The sequence below is a fragment of the Condylostylus longicornis genome, unplaced genomic scaffold (assembly GCF_029603195.1).
Source record: "Condylostylus longicornis isolate FDR11 unplaced genomic scaffold, ASM2960319v2 ptg000049l, whole genome shotgun sequence".
Classification (NCBI taxonomy): domain Eukaryota; kingdom Metazoa; phylum Arthropoda; class Insecta; order Diptera; family Dolichopodidae; genus Condylostylus; species Condylostylus longicornis.
The window spans coordinates 5,139,257-5,162,726 of record NW_026578018.1 but is presented as its reverse complement, the minus strand read 5'-3'; the positions used below and the strand labels follow the sequence as shown (position 1 = coordinate 5,162,726).

General features: G+C 22.0%; 1 protein-coding gene across 3 annotated transcripts in view; it reads left to right on the top strand.

Moving 5' to 3' along the window:
* LOC129611352 (inner centromere protein A) overlaps positions 1-23,470 on the top strand; it is a 50,479-nt gene that overhangs the window by 26,322 nt on the left and 687 nt on the right. For 2 of the 3 annotated variants that reach the window (XM_055524450.1, XM_055524451.1), the window contains exons 2-3: positions 13,840-13,951; positions 19,917-23,407. In XM_055524450.1, the coding sequence (XP_055380425.1) occupies positions 13,840-13,951; positions 19,917-23,407 (3,603 nt within the window). The remainder of the gene's footprint in view (positions 1-13,839; positions 13,952-19,916; positions 23,408-23,470) is intronic. The other variant, XM_055524452.1, reaches the window with a different exon arrangement.

Genomic DNA, 23,470 nt, shown 5'->3' with positions numbered 1-23,470 from the left:
TCCAAAAATAATAAAAAAATTTTTTAATACACTATTGTGAATTGCGTTTAATATTTATTCAATCAAAATGAATTAGTGTGAAAAAAGTGAATTACAATCAAAATTTAAATTATAAAATAGAAAATTCCTATATATGGTACGTGCTACAATAATAAAATTAAATAAATTTTATAAAAATTAACATGTAACATGAAAATTAATTAAAAAACAAAAATTATACACGTCACAGGTAAATTACTTATACAGTTTGATTATTTTATTGCTGATTTCATTAAAATTATTTCATGTGCTTATGATGTGTTCAGCCTCTTATATTTAATGATGATATTGTAATATACAAACATTCATATAAGTGACGTACAATGTCAAAGTGAGTACTCAAAAGAACCGGAAATTTAATTTCCTTTTTTTGTTCCTATACGTATGTATAACGTATTTAAAAATTTTTCATTAAATGTTTCATTATATTTATAAGTATATGTATATATACAATAATAATTATAATACGTTAACATATCAACTCTTTCAAAAAAAAAATTTTAATTTAAAATGTCAATCAATTATTCTAATTGTAATACATATATCTGATATAATATACACATATATAAATATGTATAAGTATTTATAGTTTGAGATATTGTGGTCACTTTATATATATGTATAATGAAAAAATGTTAAAATAATTAATAATTTATCAGCAACAATCAATGTTTTCAATCGATTTATTGTATACTTGTACATTATGTGTGCAACTTAATTGAAATTTTGTATATTTTCAAATATATATGTAGGTTTGTATGTATCTGCGAATTAAAATAACCCTGTTGAGTATTTCTAGGTATTTTTAATATTATTATAATTTATCGTTATAAATTGTATATGAAAAAATATCTTTGGAAATCTTTGGTTCTAAGAAAAAAGCTAAATGTTATACAAAAAATACGTGTTGTAATTGAATTTTATGTGAAAGTTTTGGATTTAATTTAAAATAGTGAAATATCTGTACTTGCTTTTATCCATTGCTTTAGATTTTAACTGCTTTAATTTAATTATATAAATAATTTGAAAAATTGCTTCAATTAAATCTAAAAAAAATTTTCTAATAAAACGCCTATTTAAGTAAGTGTTCAAACATATTTGAAATCATTCACAATATTAAGAATGTTGAGGAGGAAATTATATTTCTCTAGAGTTTATAAAACTCTATAGTTTGTTGAAGAAATGAAAGAGAAAAACTCAAAAAGAGACAACTGCTTTTTATGATTTTATACAAATTGACAAAATTTGGGTGTATTATTTAATTTAAATAAATAAAAATTAGCTGAAATGCATTTAAAAAACAATACGTCTATATTTTAATAAAAATTAAAAAATTTATTTTGTTTGCATAGCATTTAATCAGAGAATTATGATTTAATATAACACTCATTCATCCAAAAAAATGTTATATGGATGTAGATCTTATAAAATATTTAAAAATTTTTAAATAAATTTCATAGCATATTTACTAATTAGCATTCATACAATATTTGCCTAAAACTATCAACCTATTTATTATTTTATATATAAAAAATTCTAATCCAAAAGTATTTATCCCCTAAAAAGAATGTATAAAAAACACCACCCCCGTATAAAATATAATAAAACCTCAATTATTCTATAAACCAAAATACAACAACAATTTTTTAAAAATTTTTGCTATTAAGTACATCATAAATTATCATCTCTCAGCGGGGATGTTTGTTGTTTTCTGTTTTTCTTTTTTATTTTTATTAACCTTGGAAAAATAAATACTTATTCCTTTTGTTTTGAAGAATTTCCCGACCTTTCTCTTTCAATATTTGTATAATATATACAGACGACCTTAATAGAGACGATCGTGTTATACTTAATTTAAAAAATAGCAATATAACATTATAGAGAGGCAATATATAAGGTGTTTAATAAAATACTATAATAATTATTATAAAAGATTTCTCTTTATACCTTCTTCTCTTCGCAAAAATTATTATTGAGCTCTTATATTTTGTTTTGGTGAATACAAATGAACGAATCGTAATCGATTGTGAATTAAAGAAAAGAAATATTTTTTTTCTCTCTTAATACAATACTCGTGTTGTAAAAAATCTATTATTATTAAATTATTTTATATATATATATATATAAATAATATCATTTAAATTATTCCATGTTTGTATAACATTTTTATTATATTAGTCACGAAATTTTATATTTTTAGCAATATAAAATACTAAATATATTTTATAATTTTTTTATATACATCATACGTGTATAAATTTTTGTCTAATCGTCTTGAAATTACTCAGCGTGATATAATATTAAAATACTAATGTTAAATGATTTGCCAAAAAAAAAATTGTTTTAATTATATAAACAAATATATTCTTATATATATTTAAATACAAATAAATTTGCTACAAAGACCTGGGTAATTAAGTATTCGTATATATAATAAAATTTATATACATACTTTGTTTTAAAATTATTTTTTTTTTTGTTTTGTTCAAAATATAACTATATAGTAGCAAAAAGCAATGATTGAATATTTGTTTATTAAATATTAAATGCAATTATTTTTGATTTTGTTTTAAAAATATTTGATTTTGTATGAACAGACATTGTATTTCCTCTTGATTATAATCAATTCTTTTGCAAATTATAAATGTTTTTTTGAAAGAAAACAATTTAAAAATGTTTCAGATTTAGAGTCATAGGGTATTAATCAGAAATATTCAATAGTCTTAATTTATTATAGAATAACGCATTACCTGTTTTTTTTTTGCAGAGTATAATATTTTGTAAGAAATTATCTTTGCAGAGTGCCACGTCATAATGGCATTTGGTCGTATTTGTTAATTAAAGCAATTAATGATAAAGTATTTAGAAAAATTTCTTCTTTAAGGGGGAAAAGAACTTTAATTACACATAATTTTATAAATATTCGGATAAATACCAACCCAAATTATAATTTATATTTCACTATAAGTATATTTTTAAGTTTAACATTCAAATGACTTACTTTGATTAAGTTATAACATTTCAATGCTATATAAACTAATTTTATTAAAATTAATTAAGAAAACAATACATTGTTTTAGAAATTGCATTGTTTCTTTATTTCTTTGATATACAAAATAAATTAGCTCTCATACTCGTACTAAATTAATAAAAAAGAATTTTAAAATATTTTTTTTAAATAAAAAGTCATCAAATATTTTGGCCATAGAAAATAATTATTTACTAAAATACTAAAACTGTTTATAAAATATCAAAGAAATTTTGAAATTATTTTGAAAATCAATTATTGCAATAATATTTAATTATTGTATAAATGTACTTAAATTTTTAAGGTGATTAGTATTTTGTAAATTAAAATGAAGATCAAAAATTATTCGCGGACATTATTTACAACTCAGAAAAATTTACATTGTTTTCAATGCTTTCTACGTACAGCTGTTAAATTTACATATTAGCTGTTAATTTGACAATTTATATTTTTAAATTTTTATATATTATGATTTGTTTTACCTACTGCATTATTAATTTTTGAAATACATACATTTATAATGAAAAATCAAATAAATTTTTCTAATATAACAAATTATAACAAAAAAAAATGTAAGTAAAATAATTATGATTTAAAATGAAATCATTAATATTTTATTGATATTTTAAATTCAATATAAGAATAACCCATACACAAGCTGATTACTTAATAATCACATACAATGAAAAAAAAAATTGCATATTTTACGGCAATTTTTTATAATTTTGAAAACAATGTCATTATAATTTAAAAATAGAAAAAAAAACAACAAGGTCTAACGCATAAATAATGAAAAAATAATGAAAATTTAATAAATAACAAAAAAAAAATTTTTTTTTTTACTTTTTATAAATTTACTCAAGTACTTATATACCCTTGCAATATCAATATAAATAATAACTACAATAATATCGATTTTATTTAATTTAACATTGAACTTTATTAATAAAACAATATTTACTTTGAAAAATGAATGGGAAAAAAAACTTACCTTTTTTAATACTTTGGAAAATTGTACATAGGAGGAAAATGAAAAAAAAAAAATAATTACTAAAAGTTCATGGTTTTTTAATTTTTTTATTTTGATTTTAATATTTTTGTCATTGATTTCTGACCGCATCATCGCTTAAAATTATCCATAAAATAAATTAAAAATGACGTAAAATCTTAAAAGGATATTAGATTTCTAATATATATTGTGTATAATTTTACATTTACTTCAATATGTTTTACGATATTATTTAATTTTAATATATGAAAATGTTAAAGGTTTGACAATAACAATCTTTGAATTATGACTATCTTTCAAATTATATTTGCAATTCAACAGCAAATATTGTTTTTGCTAGATTAATTACGAAAACGATGATTCTACAATATGGTTATTATAATTTTTAAAAACATACCCATAAATTTATTTTGTGGGAGTATTCTTGAATTTTTTTTTTGAATCATTTGATAATTTGATGATATTAATTTTTGAGTAAAGAATAAACAAAAAAAAATTATTACGCTATCGTGAATTCAAAATTTGATCAAAAATGTTATATCGGACCCCCTCCCCACTTCCTCTCATTGGAAATTCAATTTTGTTACCGTAATGTTACCTAAAAATTCGCTTGTTCATTGTTTATAACTAAAAAATAGTTTAGTAAAGCATTTATCCGTTGAAAATTTATTATGTGAAATTTAAAATTATCACAATTCCATATGTATTCTATATGTAGAGTATGCCGTCGGTAAAAATGAAAAAAAAAATCAATCACCTCTTTCTTAATTTATATATGAATCCAGCCACGAGATATAGAGCTATTGTAAATTATAATGTCAGTCACGTAAAGATAAGCTTGTTAAAAAATAGAAAATGATAAATTATAAGTGTTTTGCTAAAATCCATTTAATATTATCCATTTACTTAATATTTTTAGATATTTTTCAAGCCATTTTTTATTTTTCATTAATATTGGCAGGCATATGATAGAAATATCATTGGAAATTAAAAGTTTTTTTTTTTAAATTAATGTTAAGTGCCTTTTATTATGATAATAATTAAATTTTTGTTCTTTGTTCTTGCTTTATAGACTTAATGATTTTTAACCATCCCATACGCAGATTTTAAATTATAATTTTCATTTCAACTTATCATAAAAACCGTACAGCATCAATTCCCATTTTTACTAAAAATAAGAAGGATATTTTGTAGATTTTTATTGTATATTTATTTTTATATTTTCAATTTAATAAAAAAATTATTATGTTCAATTGATTTTTCATTTAATTGTTATACTTTCTAATATTTACATTTAATTGAAAGAACCTTTAAGGAACAAATTTTATTACAATATAAATAAAAATCGACGTACAAATTCATATAAATTATATTTGTGTATTCCATTTTGAATTAGTTCATACAAATGTAATTTCAAAATAAAATATAGAATTACTAACGTGACGTGTATCATATTTTAATGCCTATACTTAGAGTTTAGGTAATTAACATGTATATGTTAATATATATGTTAATAGATCTATATATGTTTCGATAGATCTAAATTTCAAGTCTCTAAATGATGCTATTCAGTTCACATACGCTATTACAATTGTAGGAACCTTGTTTTATTGAAGAATAATACATATTTTTTGTATTCAAGTGCATTGATAATTGATTGTTGGGAACTGAATGAGATAAAAGGACATATCCCCTGGCCCATCGCAGGCAATCGCGACTTATTGTAACCTACCCACATTTCCACTTATAGTATCCTTGTTCCCAGTATAAAGCTAGAGATATCGGCAAGAAGTTAAATAGTAGTTTTAGAACGCTAAGGTAACTCTGTCCAAGACAGAACAATTGTATACAATTCTTATAAAGTAAAAATTTTGCATACATACAGAAACAATTGTATACAATTCTTATAAAGTAATAATTTTGCATACATATAGAAACTGTACATACATATAAGAAAATTTTCACATTGAACGTAAATAAAACATAATACTCGTATCAAAAAAAATATAATTTTCTATATTTGATTTTCGTCATCATCATCATCTTCTATATAATGAATTTCAGCATTTTTTAATTGTCCCTTTTCTAATATTTTTATCCCATTTTATTTTTGAACTGGAAATCGCATCACACAATCACTAATTTGCTTTCGTTCTCCTCTTTTTGCTCTTAATAATACTTGTTTATTGCTTGACGTTATTCTTATTTTTTTACGTTATAATTTCGATTTACGTCACATTATGGATTTTTTGTATATATGTTAATTTTTTGATGCACATATTTAATTAAGCAAAAATTTTGCTTGAATTTAATTTTCCCCCAAAAAATTTAATTTTTAAAGAAAATTCAATAATTTATAAGAGAAATTCAGTGTATTATTGTACAAGAAAAAGCTAAGTGAATGATGACAAAATATTTAAAAAAAATTTGTTTACATATTTAATTTTTATTTTAATTATATTTAATTATACAATAATTGTGTACATTAAAATCTACTTACAACTTTATATTTGTAACCTTTTTGTTTTAATTTTCATACATAAAATGTAAATTAATTTCTAAATTAGATTTTTGTGTATATTATTTCCATAATATAACAAAAAGTGATGATATCGTAAAAATTATAATTATTAAATTTTTTTTTTTGTTTTTGCAAAAGAAATCCTTTTAACCTTTTTTTTCTTTTTTAAAATCTAAATTTACATACAATATTTTTTTATTATGAATATCCTAATTTTCATTATTATTCTCACCTCTATCCTATATAACGTAGCAGAACATGGTAGAACAATGTAATGTTTGTGGGTATATAATTAAATAAAATTACAATAATAGACTGTACTTATGTAATATTAATGTAATAAAATAACTATACATACTTAATGTATTTACTATTTTATATAACACAAATAATGAGCACACTTGTACATATGTAAAATATATATATATATATATAATATGTACAGATTTTTTTATTTATATAAATTATTTGTATATAATTTTCAGAAATAAAACATTATATTAAGAGCAAATTATATAGGTATACACTATTTTTTATGTAAATAATGTATTTATATATAAATAAAGGTATAGGTATTTATAATATATATACGTATGCAAATATTAATATTAATGTATATATATAAATATAATAGAAGGAGGCATATTAAATACATAATATAAAAATAAAGACTATGCGGCAGTTCATTAGCCTTTTGGTTTTTTTTTTGGATACCATGTAAAATAGATTTTTTTTTTGGTTTTTATTGTTGCTGTTGTCGTTGTTGCTATGAATTGTTAATAAGTTGTTTTATATATGCATGTATTTACCTTAATATTAAATTTCTCTATTATTATAAGTATATATGTAAAATATATTCGTTGGTATTTTGGTAAAAATGTAGTATATAGACACATAAATAAAATGAATACGTACATAAGTAATAATTTTTTTGGATTCTGATTTCAGAATTACACCAAATTATAGCTGGTAGAATAAAATTCCAAATGTTTACCTTAAATTCTACAAAATCTATTCTATTTTATTTCTATATCAAAAGCATTTTTCAATCAAGCAGCTGCACGATAATTTGATTTTATTATAAAAGATAGACTTGGTACCTAAAAGTATTCGGTAAACTTATACGTCTAAATTCGAAAATGACAATGGGTAGAATTCTCACCTATCCACTTGTGGATGTAAGCGGTAATATGTCACTGGCGACAGCTGTTGTTGTTATAATCTTGCAACGATGTTATTGTACTCTTCACGGTTCGTCGCCAAGTGCATTAAGTCGCCTTTGTTTGAAATGCCCCGATGTTTGGCAACCATGATAACTGTTTTCTTCAACTATTAATTTCACAATTCATATGGTCATCTCTATATTACCAATTCTTATTTAACGTATAATTATTAATTTCTCCATAAATTGAGTGTAAGTGTACTTTCTTTTATACTTTATCTTTTATAAAAATTTCAATTTTTCGAAAAATTTATTGAAAATTTTTAGCATGTGAACTTTGACATTTTATATTAAATAATTATGTTGACTGCCAATTCTAGTGTATAAGAACACAAAAAATTCATAAAACAAAATAAATAATAAAAATTTTTTTCTTAATTAATTTTCTCTTAAAAACAAAAATATTTAAAAAAAAAAATTTTTTTTTTATTTTCAAAGAACGAAAAATTTCAAATCTTATTATTGCTATTAAAAGTTTATGGAAAAATCATTAAAAATCTAACATTAAAATTAACATAATAATTTCAATTAAAAAATATTAAAATATTACGTATACATATATGTACATATTATGTTCATGTATAATTAAATTATAATTCCAACAGTCTACATAAACATTTATTTATTATTATTTAAAATTCATGTCTTTTTTGTATGTAGTTTTTAATGTTCTATATAAGTTAAGTACAAAATTGTACATACATGTACAGTTTTATCCATTTAAAGAGCGCGTATATAATTTAAATTTCTAGACCCAATTTGAACATAATATAATAAAAACATGCAATAATATAATAAAACATTAACATACGAATATAATTTTTATTTACCATATAAATAATAGTTATACATACAATGTACATTACTTTAATCAATAAATTTAATTTAAATTATGTATATATATATATATTAAAATATAACAGTTCAGAAAATATGGGTCAAACAAATGTTCATGTTTTATATTAATTAAATTAAATAAAAATTTAACTTTATATACTAAATATTTTTAACCAACTTATTTTTAATACTATAAGCTATTACATACTATATTTTTAGTAGTACACTATACTACATATATAATACTGTATATGTCAAGTACAATGCCGCATATAAATAAAATTTTAAAACAATTAATTTGTTTTACTTTTATACAACAATTACACAGCTATTATAAACTCTTTTTAAAAAAATAAAATCTAATAAGCTAATTAAATACAATATTACAAAGGTATAAAATGAAAATCTATACTTATACGTATATAAAACACATACTTATCTGCATACATTTTACATATAACAGTGATCGTCGGAAAAAACTATACTCATTCATCATTTTTCTATCTGACTGTTCTATATATTTTTTGTTTATTATTTAATTAATAAACAAATTAATAGAATAAGAAAGAAAAATTATATGCCTGCAAAATGAATGCATCAAAATATTATTTAAAGACAATGATAACAAACAAATTAATAAATTCAAAATTATTGTCATCTACGCATTCATCTAAAAATCTGCTTATTTGTAATGTGTGGAAAATTTACGTATTTAGTTCTGTTATTAAATATAATTATCAAAAAATAATGTTGTACAGCATTTAGTTTTTTATTTAAAGCCAGACTTTTTGCTTTCAATATTGTTTAAAGTTCCTTTATTCAGTTTGTTTCTTTGTGCATAAATTCGAGAAATTAAGCATCTCTAGAAATTATTGAAAAAATATTATTAACCCTAATATTAAAGTTTAAAAACCACAACGTAAAACTTGTGAAATTATTGGAATATTTTTTTCATTAATAAAATTTATAGTATATTGGAAAAATACATGAAAATCATCTAAAACTTCATTATTAACAACTAAAGAAGAAACTTAATGAAATTTGTGGTACCATTTATACCGAAAACATTGTTGAATAAAATAGAATGAAAATGAAAGAGAAAGGGTTCTAAATCATGTTAAAATTATTATAGATTATAACAGTTAGAGCATTAAATTCTGGTAGAGTAATAGAAAAAGAATAAATAGAAAAATTTTTGATTACCAATTTTCTTACCAAGCTTTACTGTACAGGTGTAGATGAACAAGACATATTTTTACGATTCTACAAAATTTATTTTAATTTATGATCTCATAATAATTTAAAGTCGTAATATAAAACTATATACATATACTTTACATACACACATATAAAGCATACATGTATATAAAGTTAAAATAAATCACGTCTAGCAATTCATAACATTTTGCAGACTTAAGGTATTTAGCAATATACAATTGTTTTACAATAACCGTCTACATGCACATACATATAGGTAGAACATGAAAAATTAATGACAATGAAACTTTTTAGTAGTCCTTTTTTATTTTATTCGCAATATTATTAGTTAAAATGTTAAAAAATGATATCATTTTTATTATTATTTTCAGAAATTATGTTTGTGCATATGTATAACAAAATTATGTACACTTACTTACATACTTAAATGTTATTATACCCAAATAAATAAGCACATAATAAAATAAAATTTGATATACATAAATATATATATATTTATAATTTATTCATTAAATTATTTTAATGAAATGTAATGACTTTGATGCATCAAATTCTTTTTTTAGGGTCAAGGACTATAACATTACATGGGTGTGAAAATAAAAGTAATTATTTTAAGAATATGTCAAGCGAGAAATCTTTTGAATATTTAATATTAAATTAAATATCATTAAATATTTTATTAATTAAATGTATATATACATACATACTTGTATGTATGTATGTTAGGTATGATAAAAAATTTTAAAAATAAAAGTTTGCTAAAGAAAAATTTTTTTAAATTAAAAAAAAAATCAAAGATGATTGACGAATTATTTTTATTAATACTCGTATTTACTCATTAATAAAATGTCAATATAACAAAATGTGTTGGACGAATAATGATGACAAATTATTAAGAAATTTAAGAAATTTATTTTTTAAAATTCGAAAGGTTAATTTATAGATTTTGAACTTTCAACATTATTCTACATTAAAAAATATTAAAAACTAAGGCTTCGATCAAAAAGAAAACAAATTAGTAGAATGGTTATACCTACTCATAGTCATAATAAATATTAATTAAAGTATACTTAATTAAAAGATAAAGTAATTACATTGTCATTCCAATATTCACAGCCGACAGAGTTATTACTTCAGATACCATATAAATTACACACTTATTAAAATTGAATGTAGTATTAAATTATTTCTATACCAGACTCAAGTATGTACCTAAATTTTTTATACATTTCCTTTGAATCTAATTTAAATTCATCAAGTGATCTATATTTAATTAGGAATATAAAATAGTATTTCAATTTAAAATAATATTTATGAGTAATATATTGTTAATGTATAAGCGAAAGAATAATAATTCATAAGCAGAACTTAACTGAATTCAATTTCACCGTCCAATTACTTAATATTAATTAATTAAATTAACCATAACTTATATATAATATAAATTTTTATTTTTTAAGATTGAACATTGTGCTTTGTTTTTCAATTGTTTTTATATAATAATTTCTCGGCAAGTGCCCTTATAAATTATTAAGTGAAAGAAAATTTTTATTATATTGCTGACTACAAGTACAGAATATAAAATGCATACATGAAACAAACTTTATTTTCAATAAAATTTTATTGTAACATAAAATTTTGTTAATTTAATAATGTCTTAAAATTTTCCCAACAAGAGAACATATTGTTAAATGCAGGATCAATAATTTTAAAATAAAATATAAAAAAAAAACTATAACAATATAATTTTATGCTATACGAGTATATAATATTGATCCCGTATTTATATTTTGTCTCATACAGCATGTAAAACTAAATCAATTGGGATAAAATATAATGATCCATTCATGAGTATAATAAAAATAAAGAATAGATCCTATTCTATGAATATGATATTCAATTTTAAAAATAAAAATAATTCATGTGTATAGGTAACATGTAACATATTATAAAATCTTTTATTATTTTTGCATTTTGTTTTAAAGAAAAAACGTGCTTAACTTTTATATAAAGTCATTGACCACGATTTTAACTAATATATGTATATTGATTTGTATATAGCAAAATCACACAAAACAATCAATTTTATTTATTATATGTCATATAAAATATAACTATATATATTTAAGGCTATAATGCAAATATTACGATAATAGAAAATTTATTACTATTAAACAAGAGGAATTCCAAAATTAGATTTATAGAATGTGATTTTTATAAAAATTGCTGTATATACTAATAGTTATTAGGCTATTGACTAAATAATAAGAAAGAAACGTAAACCGTAGGATTGAATATTGTATATTACATAAATTACAAGTATATGAGTTATATGATTAATGTAAATTCAATAAAAATTCATGTTTTTTTGTTATCTACGGCCTTGAGTTGGTCAGAATTATTTTGCGATTATTAAATGTATTTAACAAGGAACACTGTATTTTTTTTTTAAATATCGCCACCTCTCGTCTATCATTTTAAAATATAGCTTTGTAAAATGAGTTAAAATATAGCCATTACAGTTTACTAACATAAAAATTTAATTAATTCAATAAAGCATATATAGGTATTAGTAACGAAGTGGGATGTATAAGCAGAACCTTTTCTTTAGGAATTCTTATATAATCAGAAAATTTAGTTACAAAGATATAATCAATTAAGGATATTTATTTCCCATATAAATATACAAACTCGTCTTCTATAATTAATCTATTAATCTGTAACTAAGATAGCGTATAATTTATAATTCAAAAATTGGGTACCAATTATTGAAAAAGTGTTATTATTATAAAATTATTAACCTTCTTATACGATGGATTGCTGTCTGTTTAATTTTCAATATAATCTTACGATAATTAAGCTTAATTCTTCTTCTTAGGGTTTTCATATTATAAAAAAGTAAGAATTTTTTAAAATTATTTCAAAAATTTATATTTCAATAATTTTATATTTAACTTCGTCAAAAATTTTCTTTCTTACATAACATTTCCTTTCCAAACTTTCTTTATATTCACACACCTACGCACACACTTATTTTATGTTTTATTTCATTCCGTTTTTTTTTTCCTTGATCTACAATATGTGTAAGTTTTTAGTATTTTGGTCTTCAGCATATACAATTTCTGTGTAAATGACAGCATATCACATACATATGTATATACAATATGCGTATATGAATATATGAGTGAATATAAAATATAAAAGGTTACATCATCACAATTAATGATAGTCAGAATATGATGGTTACGTTATACTTTTTTTTTTTACTTCAATAACAAAGAAAACATTGAATTGATAATTTATTTCTAAAGAAAAACATATAAAAAATTTTCTATTAATTTATGATTTTCTCATAGTTTACATTTTCTTATATATTATATAGAAAAGTTTCCTTATATAATAGTTACCCATTATTTATGGAATATTTTAATTTTTAATTTTTGAATGCTATGATATTGATTAATAAAAATTCAATAAATTTTCCTTTCAGTTATACAAGCTTGTTTTCTTTTGAAATTGAATTTAAAAAAAAAAATTATCCATTTTCCGGTAAAAATCCAATGATTTAAAAAAAATCCTTATACTTCAGATTTGTATATAGTTGCTCAATTTTTTGAAAAATTGTTTTCGATTTCAAAAGACAATTTTAACATATTGCCGTAATTCGCAAGTTTTGACCTTTTATGAATTAATTTATATACAATACAAGTGTAAGGATATTATACAATAAATCCTTTATAAAACATAATTTCGAAGATTTAAATTAAAAACCTAGAATAAAAATATACACGTATGACTCGTAATACTCGTATAACAGAGTCCTGTTTAGTTATTTAAAAAAAAAAATTAAAAATTCAAATATATTTATAAATCAGTATACTTATAAAAATATGTCTAATAATAATATAAAAATTTAAACTAATTTAAAAATGTATTACATTCTTTTATATATATTTCTTTTACAGAAATAAAAGATTATGCACTAAAAATTGGCATTGATCCAGCTAAAGAACCACATTTACTGTATTTGGCTCGCGAAGGATTATTACAAGCATTGCCACCAGATTGGAAAATTTGGTAAATATAATTAATTAAATTTGATATTTTAAAAATTTAAATTAATTTTTATATTTTAAAAATAAATGTGTAAACTAATAATAATTAATCAATAACAATGGCCGTTTTATAAATAAGAAGAAACAAAATAATTTATTCAGAAGAAAAAGGAACCTTCTTAAATTTAACATTTGTTCAATTTTTTCGGAATACTTCAATTTGTCTATAAGCGAATAAATTTTTTTTTTATTTATATGCAAATATAACATTTCTAATTTGATTCAATAAGTTTAATTTAGTGGGGTATTAGATCCGAATTTAGATGTTTTGTAAAATTTTCTTATACTCGTACATTAGCAAAATTTCGTTTCGTTTTCAAGTAACTTCCCTAATTTTTTGAATTTTGAAAAATAAATTGCTCCTATATTCGCCGTCTTTACGAAATTTATGGACATTAAAAATTAGGAAAATTAAAATTTTATTAAAAAATTTCTATATCTCTTATAGAATATCGAAAAAATTATGTTAAAAATCATAATTTTTAATAAACAGAATTTGAAATACATACTTATATACTGGTATATATTAGTTTTTAATACTGGTATATTCTTTTAACCTTCAATCCAGCATTTACAAGAGAAACTATTAATATATAAATAATTTTCATAAGTTTTCAAACGCAAACTTCAAACAATAAACTATTTCAAAATTAATCAACCGAGAATAATTTATGTATAAGTATACATATACATATTAACACATAATTTGCAAAATATATCAAACAAATCTGTGGCTAAAAGCAGAAACTACTAAAGTCAAATATTTAGTAAAATTTTTTAATTTGAATTTAAATTCGAACTCTTTATTACATTTAAATTTTTCAGAAAAATGTCAGTATTAAAGCTAAATTAAGTCGCAAGACTTCCGAAAGAGCCAAAAAAATCCCGTTCAGTGATTTTATCATTAACATAAATTCACTAAAATTTTATAAATATTTTGTACAAAATTAAAAATTTATAAAAAAAATATGCAAAAAATTTTCAAAATGGTTTCTATTTCAATTTGTGTATTTAAAATTATTTGAAAATTATGGTTTTTGCCGGTTCCTTACCGCTATGTAATTAAGATATTTCAATATTTTCTTATATTTCAATATTTTATTATGTCGTATTTAATTCAGTATAATTAATTCAAAAGAATATTTTAAACAATGTAACACAAAGTACTTATATAACAACCTATGTACATATACAGAAATATGCAATGAAACATTATAAATAGCATTTTTTCAATTGTTATATTGTCATTAATGAAAAGCAGAAAAAAATATATTTTCGTGTAGGTGACAATACTGCAAATAATAATGGAAACAAATTTTTTGTTTCGTTTCGTTTTTTTTTTTCATTTAATCTTAAAATATTAATGAAAAGGACATAATCCTTGAAAATTATACATATCATAATATATACATATATTATATTGGAAAGTCGCCCGATTGAATAGTTCTTTGAATTTATTATTATTTTCTTTTTTTTTTATTTTATTATTTTATTATTATAATTCTAGCACATAATTTTGTTATGGCCATTGTTATAATATAATATTGTGTTGCCATATTCATTTTGAAGCTATTATTCTCTTTATTTTGATATGCATGTAAATTTAAGTATATACAATGTATATAATGCAAATACATACATGTATGTATATGATAGTTTAACCGTGAACATATGAATAATGAAACCATTAACAAGAAGTATTCATGTTAAATTTATTATGAAAACTTTTGCAAAAAAAAAAAATATAATGTAATTTTGTACAAAATAAGCGCAATATAAAAAAATGGAAATAAAAAAAAAATGGTATTATCCTGAAAATAGTTTTTATATTATTGATGAAATGAAGTAAAAAAAAATTTGATATGGTCAACACATTACCGATCGTATTGTGTATTTTCTGAATAACATTTAGTTTCTCAAATATTCAATGTGAAGAAAGTCCACTAATTAGTCCAATAATTAATAATTAATTCTTGAAAATTTGTTAATTTTTTATTTAAATTTAATTGTCTGTTAATTATTTATAAAAATATAAAATCTAAACGTGTCGTAGTCCCAATTTGAGTATTTGATTTATTCCATTCACGATCACGATATTAAATCTGCTAATTATAAATGAGAACACGAAAGATTTTTACTGAAAAATTATTATTACGCTATGTTACGTTTCTGAACCCAAAAAGTACTGATGATGCCGAAACTGATTAAAGTATATCTAGAATTTGATCATATGTATTTCACTTTTTTTGGAAAACAATTGAAGAAAAAGAAATTAACTGTCATATATTTTATTAGAGATTATTTTATAAGAAATTTAGAGATTAAGTGTCATATTTTCAGAAGACAATAATTTTTTTATATATCTCTGTTTTATTTTATACGTTAATTACGTGTTATCATGCATTCACTTTGTTCCTAAAATGCACGATTAGGCTAATGAATTCGAAATTTAAATAAAAAGTGGGTTACTTTTATACTATATACTTGATATGAAACCAATGCCTCCTTTATTACATACTGTACTCATGCTTGATAAAAAAATGCAAGCAATTTAATAAAAATGTTCCTATAGATAATTTTAAATTCTTATTTATGAAGACTATAAAATACACAATGAATTGAAATTTACTATAATATTTTATAGAAATAAAATTTAAATAAATAATTATTATATGTAAATTAAAATTAATTGTTTTGAAATAATTTTTCTAAAGAAATAACGTTTTGTTCACTTTGTGACTTTTGGACTTTTCTATTATGAATTTTGAAGTTTGGTAATTTTTTTTCTCTAAATTATTTATATACATATGTATGTGTACATAAATAATTGTATATAATAATATACAATTTATATGTGTATATAAATAATTGTATATAATAATGTGTATATAATAATTAGCTTTTGTATAATTCGATTGGTTCTTTTAATTTAAATTGAATGGAATTTGAATAATTTTCATTTCTATATACAACTGGCTTGCCTTTTTGAAAAGAAAAATTTTTTCTCAATAAGTTTTTTAAATATGAAATATCATAAAATATTTTCCTCATTTCCTTGCTTCAAATTGTTGTGTAGAGTTAAAGATCGAATTTCTAAGTTATATAGCTCCTATATTTATCTTCCTTACTTATTATTTATATTAAATATTTAGTGTTTATTTTGGTTGGTATTCAATATTGGAATATTATGGTTAGGTATTTCCTGTATATGAGCAATTATTTTTATATTAACATTTTATTTTATAATATTGTATATTAAGCGATATAATATTAAATATAATTTTTATAGTGACCTGATTAGAGTTTGAACCCGAGGCCCCTCGGTTCGCTTACATTAATATATACATATTTAATGCTCTTTTACTTAATACATGTGTATTAATATGCGTACCATGCATACTAAGTTTTTTAAGTAAAAATTAATTTACTATAAATTTTTATAGATTTTCACAATAATTATAACATTTGTAATGTGTATATTTAAGTAATAATTTAAAAATTTAAACTAGAAAACTGTATAACACAAAAACAGATTAAAAATTTCTCATACAAAATATGATATATAATTTCATATTGCCAATAATAGTAAAAATCACATTTTTATTATTATGTCATTACCTACAATAAAATTTGTAATATATATTTTTTTAAATTACTTAAACTTCAATAGTTAATTGAAATATTACAAAAATTTGCATACTTTTGGGTGCATTGATTTCTCTAACGAATAATTTCTTTTTCTACCATCTACATCTACAATAATAATGAAATTGTATATTGAATAAAAACGGAAAACATACAGTTATAATACGTTTTTCTTGTTTTATCATTAACTTTTACAAAATGTCAAGGATTTAAGTTTCTTTTTTTTGTAATTAAGAGCATGTTATTAAAATATTTTAATCTTGACATAAATTTTTAATTTATATACCAATTTTATAATAATGCTTATGCATATTTTTTTTTGTTTTCTTCAAATTCACAAAACAAATTTGTAATTTATGTTTAAATTTGGCTTGTTTTCAACAAAAGAAAAAAAAAATTTTGAGACCAAAAAAAAGTTTTCTAATTTAAAATGCATATAATACTTAAATCTCTAAAATATTAAAACATACATACTTGTACAGTGAAATCTTTATATAGCAAAAATTCGAAATTTCTTACATTTTAGTCGCAATACGCTGAGATTCTCTAATATAGAAATTTATTAAAAACGGAAGCAAATGCTAAAGATTTTTGTTAAATGAAAAGTTCGTTATATCAGAGTTATAAACACAACGCTTAAAGTGAATAAAAAAGGTCTTTAAGTGGAGCAAAAATTCTTAAAATTTCTCTTGTTTGGATAGTTGTGATTTCACTGTCTACATGTTTATATTATGTATAAAAGTTATTGCAATTATATGATTGTTATAATGGTATAATTAAAACAAAATAATAAAAAGTCATCGACTTTATAACTATTTGTTTGTGTTGTTCCATAAATTTATTGCATATATGTATTGTTGTCCTATATATTTCATACAAAATGATTGTGAATTAAATACCCTATACCGATTCTATCTTTCTTTGTTACACATTCTTAAAAAAATGAGAAATACTAACCCATTATTGCTATTTGCAGTAACATATACATATTTGTATTGCATATTATATACTTATACATTATATGTATATAGTATGTACATAAACCCAAATATACGAATATGTTATTTTATATATATATATTTATTATTTATAAATATAAAAAATACGTATAAAATTTATGGGAATGTCCTTTATTTTATAAATATATTATTATATACTATATTATTATACACTATTATATAAATATATTATTATATTGATATACATTCTAAAATATCTCTATATATATACTATTATAATGTAAAGAAATAAAAATGAGAACAAGATGAGGACCAAAAAACTGAGGACTAAATTTTATTTCTTTCTTTTTTTTTTATTAATATTTTGCTTTTTTGTTTTTTTTTTACAAAAGGGCATCATAAAAATATTTTTGAATCTGTGATTGTGTTAAAGAAAAACTGCAATTATATCTGTTATACACGAGCATATAGATATATTTGTTTTATTATATAAGAAAAATGTTATATATATAAAAATGATAAATTACAAGATAAAGAAAAGTATATGCTCTCCTATATAATTGAAAATTTGTATATAAGTATATAATGTATACCCATCATACTATATAAGCAAAATATAATATATGGTATATAGTAAATTATATACAAATAGTGGATAATATAAAATATAAGTGGATAATAAAAAAAATTTAAAAGAAAAACTAATGATAAGTGATAACAAATAATTAGATTGTATAAAGCAAATTATAATTTATAATGAGGTTATATAATTTTACTTTGTTATTTTTTTTTTTTAAAAGTTTTACTTGCAAAAGACTAATTGGCATTATTGTATATATTTATAAGATTCTCATATTCATGTTGTATGGATTGGATCTAAAAGGAAAAATTTTTAATAAAAAAATAATTACAAGTTTAAAGTATCATTGAAAATCCTGATTTGTCCTGAAAATTAATTTTATTAACACTTTATACACTACATTTTACTTAATGAAGTAAAATGAAGCTCTTGGGCCTCATTGGCAATACGAGTATTATTAAACAAGCAAGAATTGAATCTAAAAATTCATACATAAACAAGTTACATGTTGTCTGCTGAGTTACGTTTATTCAAAAATCTATTTAATAAAAAGTGGCATGAAAATTGATAAGCATTTCAGCCATTCCGAACAGAAAAACTCAACAATATTTCAATAAAATATAAGCAAATTTTTCATATAACATTTACAAAAATAAATTTCAAAAATTTTAATTTTGATTTTTTTTTTTAAATTACCAAACAGCAAGACTAAAATTTACTCATTTTATTTTATATATTTACAGTTATAACGATCAATTACACGCTCATTATTATTATAACGTTAAAACAAAAATAACACAGTGGGAACATCCATTAGATGATTATTATAAAGAATTAGTTGAGCAAGCACGTCAAAAATTAGCAACAACACCAACTTCAGGTTCAACAATTGATATATCTGAGGATGCATCACAATTAGATTCTGGTATAAGAAGTCTTCAATTAAATGAAGAACTTGAATTACATAATTCAAATTTTAATTTAAATAATGATACAACAAATAATACAACAATAACAACATCATCATCATCATCATCAGCTTCTGCATCATCAATTCATAGTGGCAGTAGTAGCAGTAATAATAGTTCACATCAACAAAAAATGAATGCTTTAGGAAGCGCAAATCAAAAATTTTTAGAAACAAAAATTAGTTCAAATCCATTTCATCATTCACATTCATCACCATCGATTGGTCTTAATTTGAAACCGCTTAAAACATCACGATTTGAAGTTGTTAAAACAAATCCACAAATTAGTTTAGATATGAAAATGAATACATCAAATAGTGGTGTTATTATAAGTGGTATTAATAATGTTAATACTAATTTAGATCAATCGGATGGAATAACAAATACTGGTATAAATAATGACAGTTCGGAACCAGAACGTAAAGGTTTTCAAATATCAGGAATGGGTGCAATGTTTTTAAAATCAAATTCAAGAATTAAAACAAGTTATGATATTAGATCATCTCCAAGTAATAGTTCAATAAATGGTAATAATTCAAGTAATGGTATAGTTAAAGGTATTTTAAGAGATGGTGATATTAGAAGAAGATTAAAAGAAGAAGAAAATAGTAGCAATGATATACATTTACAATTAATTGGTCTTTCAAATACTAGTAATAATAGTAGTACAGATGACAAAAAGAGTGTTCGTTTTAATTTAGATGATATTAAAATGCGTTCACCAGAAGATGAACAAAGTAGTTCTAGAAAATTTACCCATAGCCCTGAAGTATCTGATAATTCTGAAGAAGATGGTAATGACCCATGGGATTTTAATGAAGAAGATGATAATTTTATTGAAGAAAAGCATGTTAAAGAAGTTAAAGTAACTCCAATTAAAGATAATGTAACAAATTCAGTTTCAGGAACAATAAATATTCAACCACAAACAATTAAGTTAACAAAACCATTAATGAAATCATCATCAGTTGATAGCAGCAATAATTCAATTAGCATAGGTAATACAATATTTAAAAGTAATTTAGGTGATAAAACAAATCCATCTGTTCTAGAAAAATTAAAAGGTAAAAATTTAGTTAAACCACTTTATGAAGATACTGATTCCGATTCAAAAGGTAGTTCAATTTTAAGTTTTGTAAAACATGATGAATATTCGGATTTATTGAAAAAGGATACTATTGAATTAGAAGATCTATCAAGAGAGCACAATGAAAATTTAGAAAAATTGAAAAAAAAATTGAAGGAAGAATTAGAAGAAGAAAAAGAAAAATTACAAGATGAAATGAGACTGACCTTGGAAAAGATGAAAAATGATTACTTGAAAGATAATGAAAAAAAATTCACAGAATTTAAGAATACATCAAAAAATAATAATGAAGAATCTCTTGACTCTAAAATCGCCATTAATCAAAAATTATTAAAGGAAGAAAATGATAGATTAGAAAAATCATTAAATGATGAAATTTTAGAATTGAAAAGGCAGCACAATGAGAAATTAAAACAGATTGAAACGGAATATGACAATCAGTTGGTAGCAGTTAAACAGCAATTTGAAGAAGAAAATAATCGTAAATTAGAAGAGTATAGATTAAGTTTAGAAAAACAATTTGAGCCAAAACGTAACGATATTTTGCATGAACATAAGGTTGCCGTTGATATTTTGCAAAAAAATCATGCTGAAATGTTACAAGAATTGGAACGTGATCTAAAGAGTGAGGAAGAAATTTTGAAAAAGGAACACATTACAAAACTGAATGACATGAGGGAGAAATTATCACGAGAAATGGAATTGGAAAGGCAAAGAATGCGTGAATCTGGTGAAGATCGACTTTATGAAAAGATTCGTTGTGAAAAACGTTTGTTAGAAGATAAATATCGCTGTTTGAAAGACAAATATGGTCGTTTAAAATCTGATGTTAAATTATCTTTAGAAAGAAGAAATCGTAGAAGAGAACAACTGGCAGCGCAACAACAACAACAACAGCAAAATTTAACAAATACAACTAATACAACAACTGGTTCGGAAACTGAACGTTCACTATCAAATAAACCATCTATTGGTAATAGTGAACTAAAGAGTCCATCTATTTCAACTTCGTATCCGGAACAATCATCAGCAGTTGCAATAAATCCTTTAAGTTCAAAACCGCCAACAGTTGTCATTACGTCCAAACATTCTTCTTCATTACATCCAAGTAGAGATTCTGATCGAGATGGTAATCACATTCGAGAGAGATCAACTGAACGCCAAGCAAGAAAGATGGGTATTGCTTCGAAATATATAAAACATTTGCAAGTGCATTATCAGGATGACACAACATCAATTAGCCAATCAGATACAACAATATCAAATAATTATACACGCGGAAAATATCTTCCAGCTCCATATAGTAGTGATAATGGTAATTCTGATTCAGAGGCTTTTATAGGAAATCAAGAAAATAATAATAATAGTACTGGAGCAGGTGCTACTGCTACTGCAACAGCTGCCTCTATACCACCATCTGGCAAAGATCGACAACGTAAAAAGCAATTTTCTAGAACAAAATCTGCATCAACATCACGGCTCAATACGGAAAATTATAAATCAGATCGTCCATGTACTCCTGTTGAAAATCTTCGTCGTCAACTACAAAAACTTGAAGATCTTGAAGATCAATTTCCAGATAATACACTGGATGCTACTTACCATTTACGTTATCCATTCTCTGATATTTCGAATGACCATGCTGGTACTAGTTCTGAACTGGAATTTTTCAAGCATCGAATACATTTGGAACGTGATTCAGTTCGACGTGCAAAAGAATCTTTACGAACTCAACGTACAAATTTCCGTGCTCGACAACGTGAAATCAAACAAAGGCATAAACAAACAAATACTCGTCATAGTCTTGATCAATTAATTCAAGAAGAAAAGGAATTAACTGAAATGGAAGTCAATTTGCATAGAACAAGAGCTTTACTTGGGGAAAAAGTTATTCGTTTAAGACATTTAGAACAATCTTTACAGAGAATCTATGAAAAAGATAAACAAACAAATATGGATTTATTACATGTGGAAAATAAAGAAGATGCAACTTTAAGTGATTTATCATCCCATTCGAGTTCTGGATTTAGTAGTACAGATTTTGCAAGTGATACAAATGCTTTATTAAATCGACGTAAAGAAATTTATCAAGATTCATCGGAAGCTATTAAAAATTTAGAAATTTTAAATATTGAAATTAGAGAAATTTTAGATATTATAGGAAAGCAACAAATTCACGGTAAAATTTTATATTAATTAAAAGAAAAAAATTTATAACGATAAATTTATGATATTATGTTAA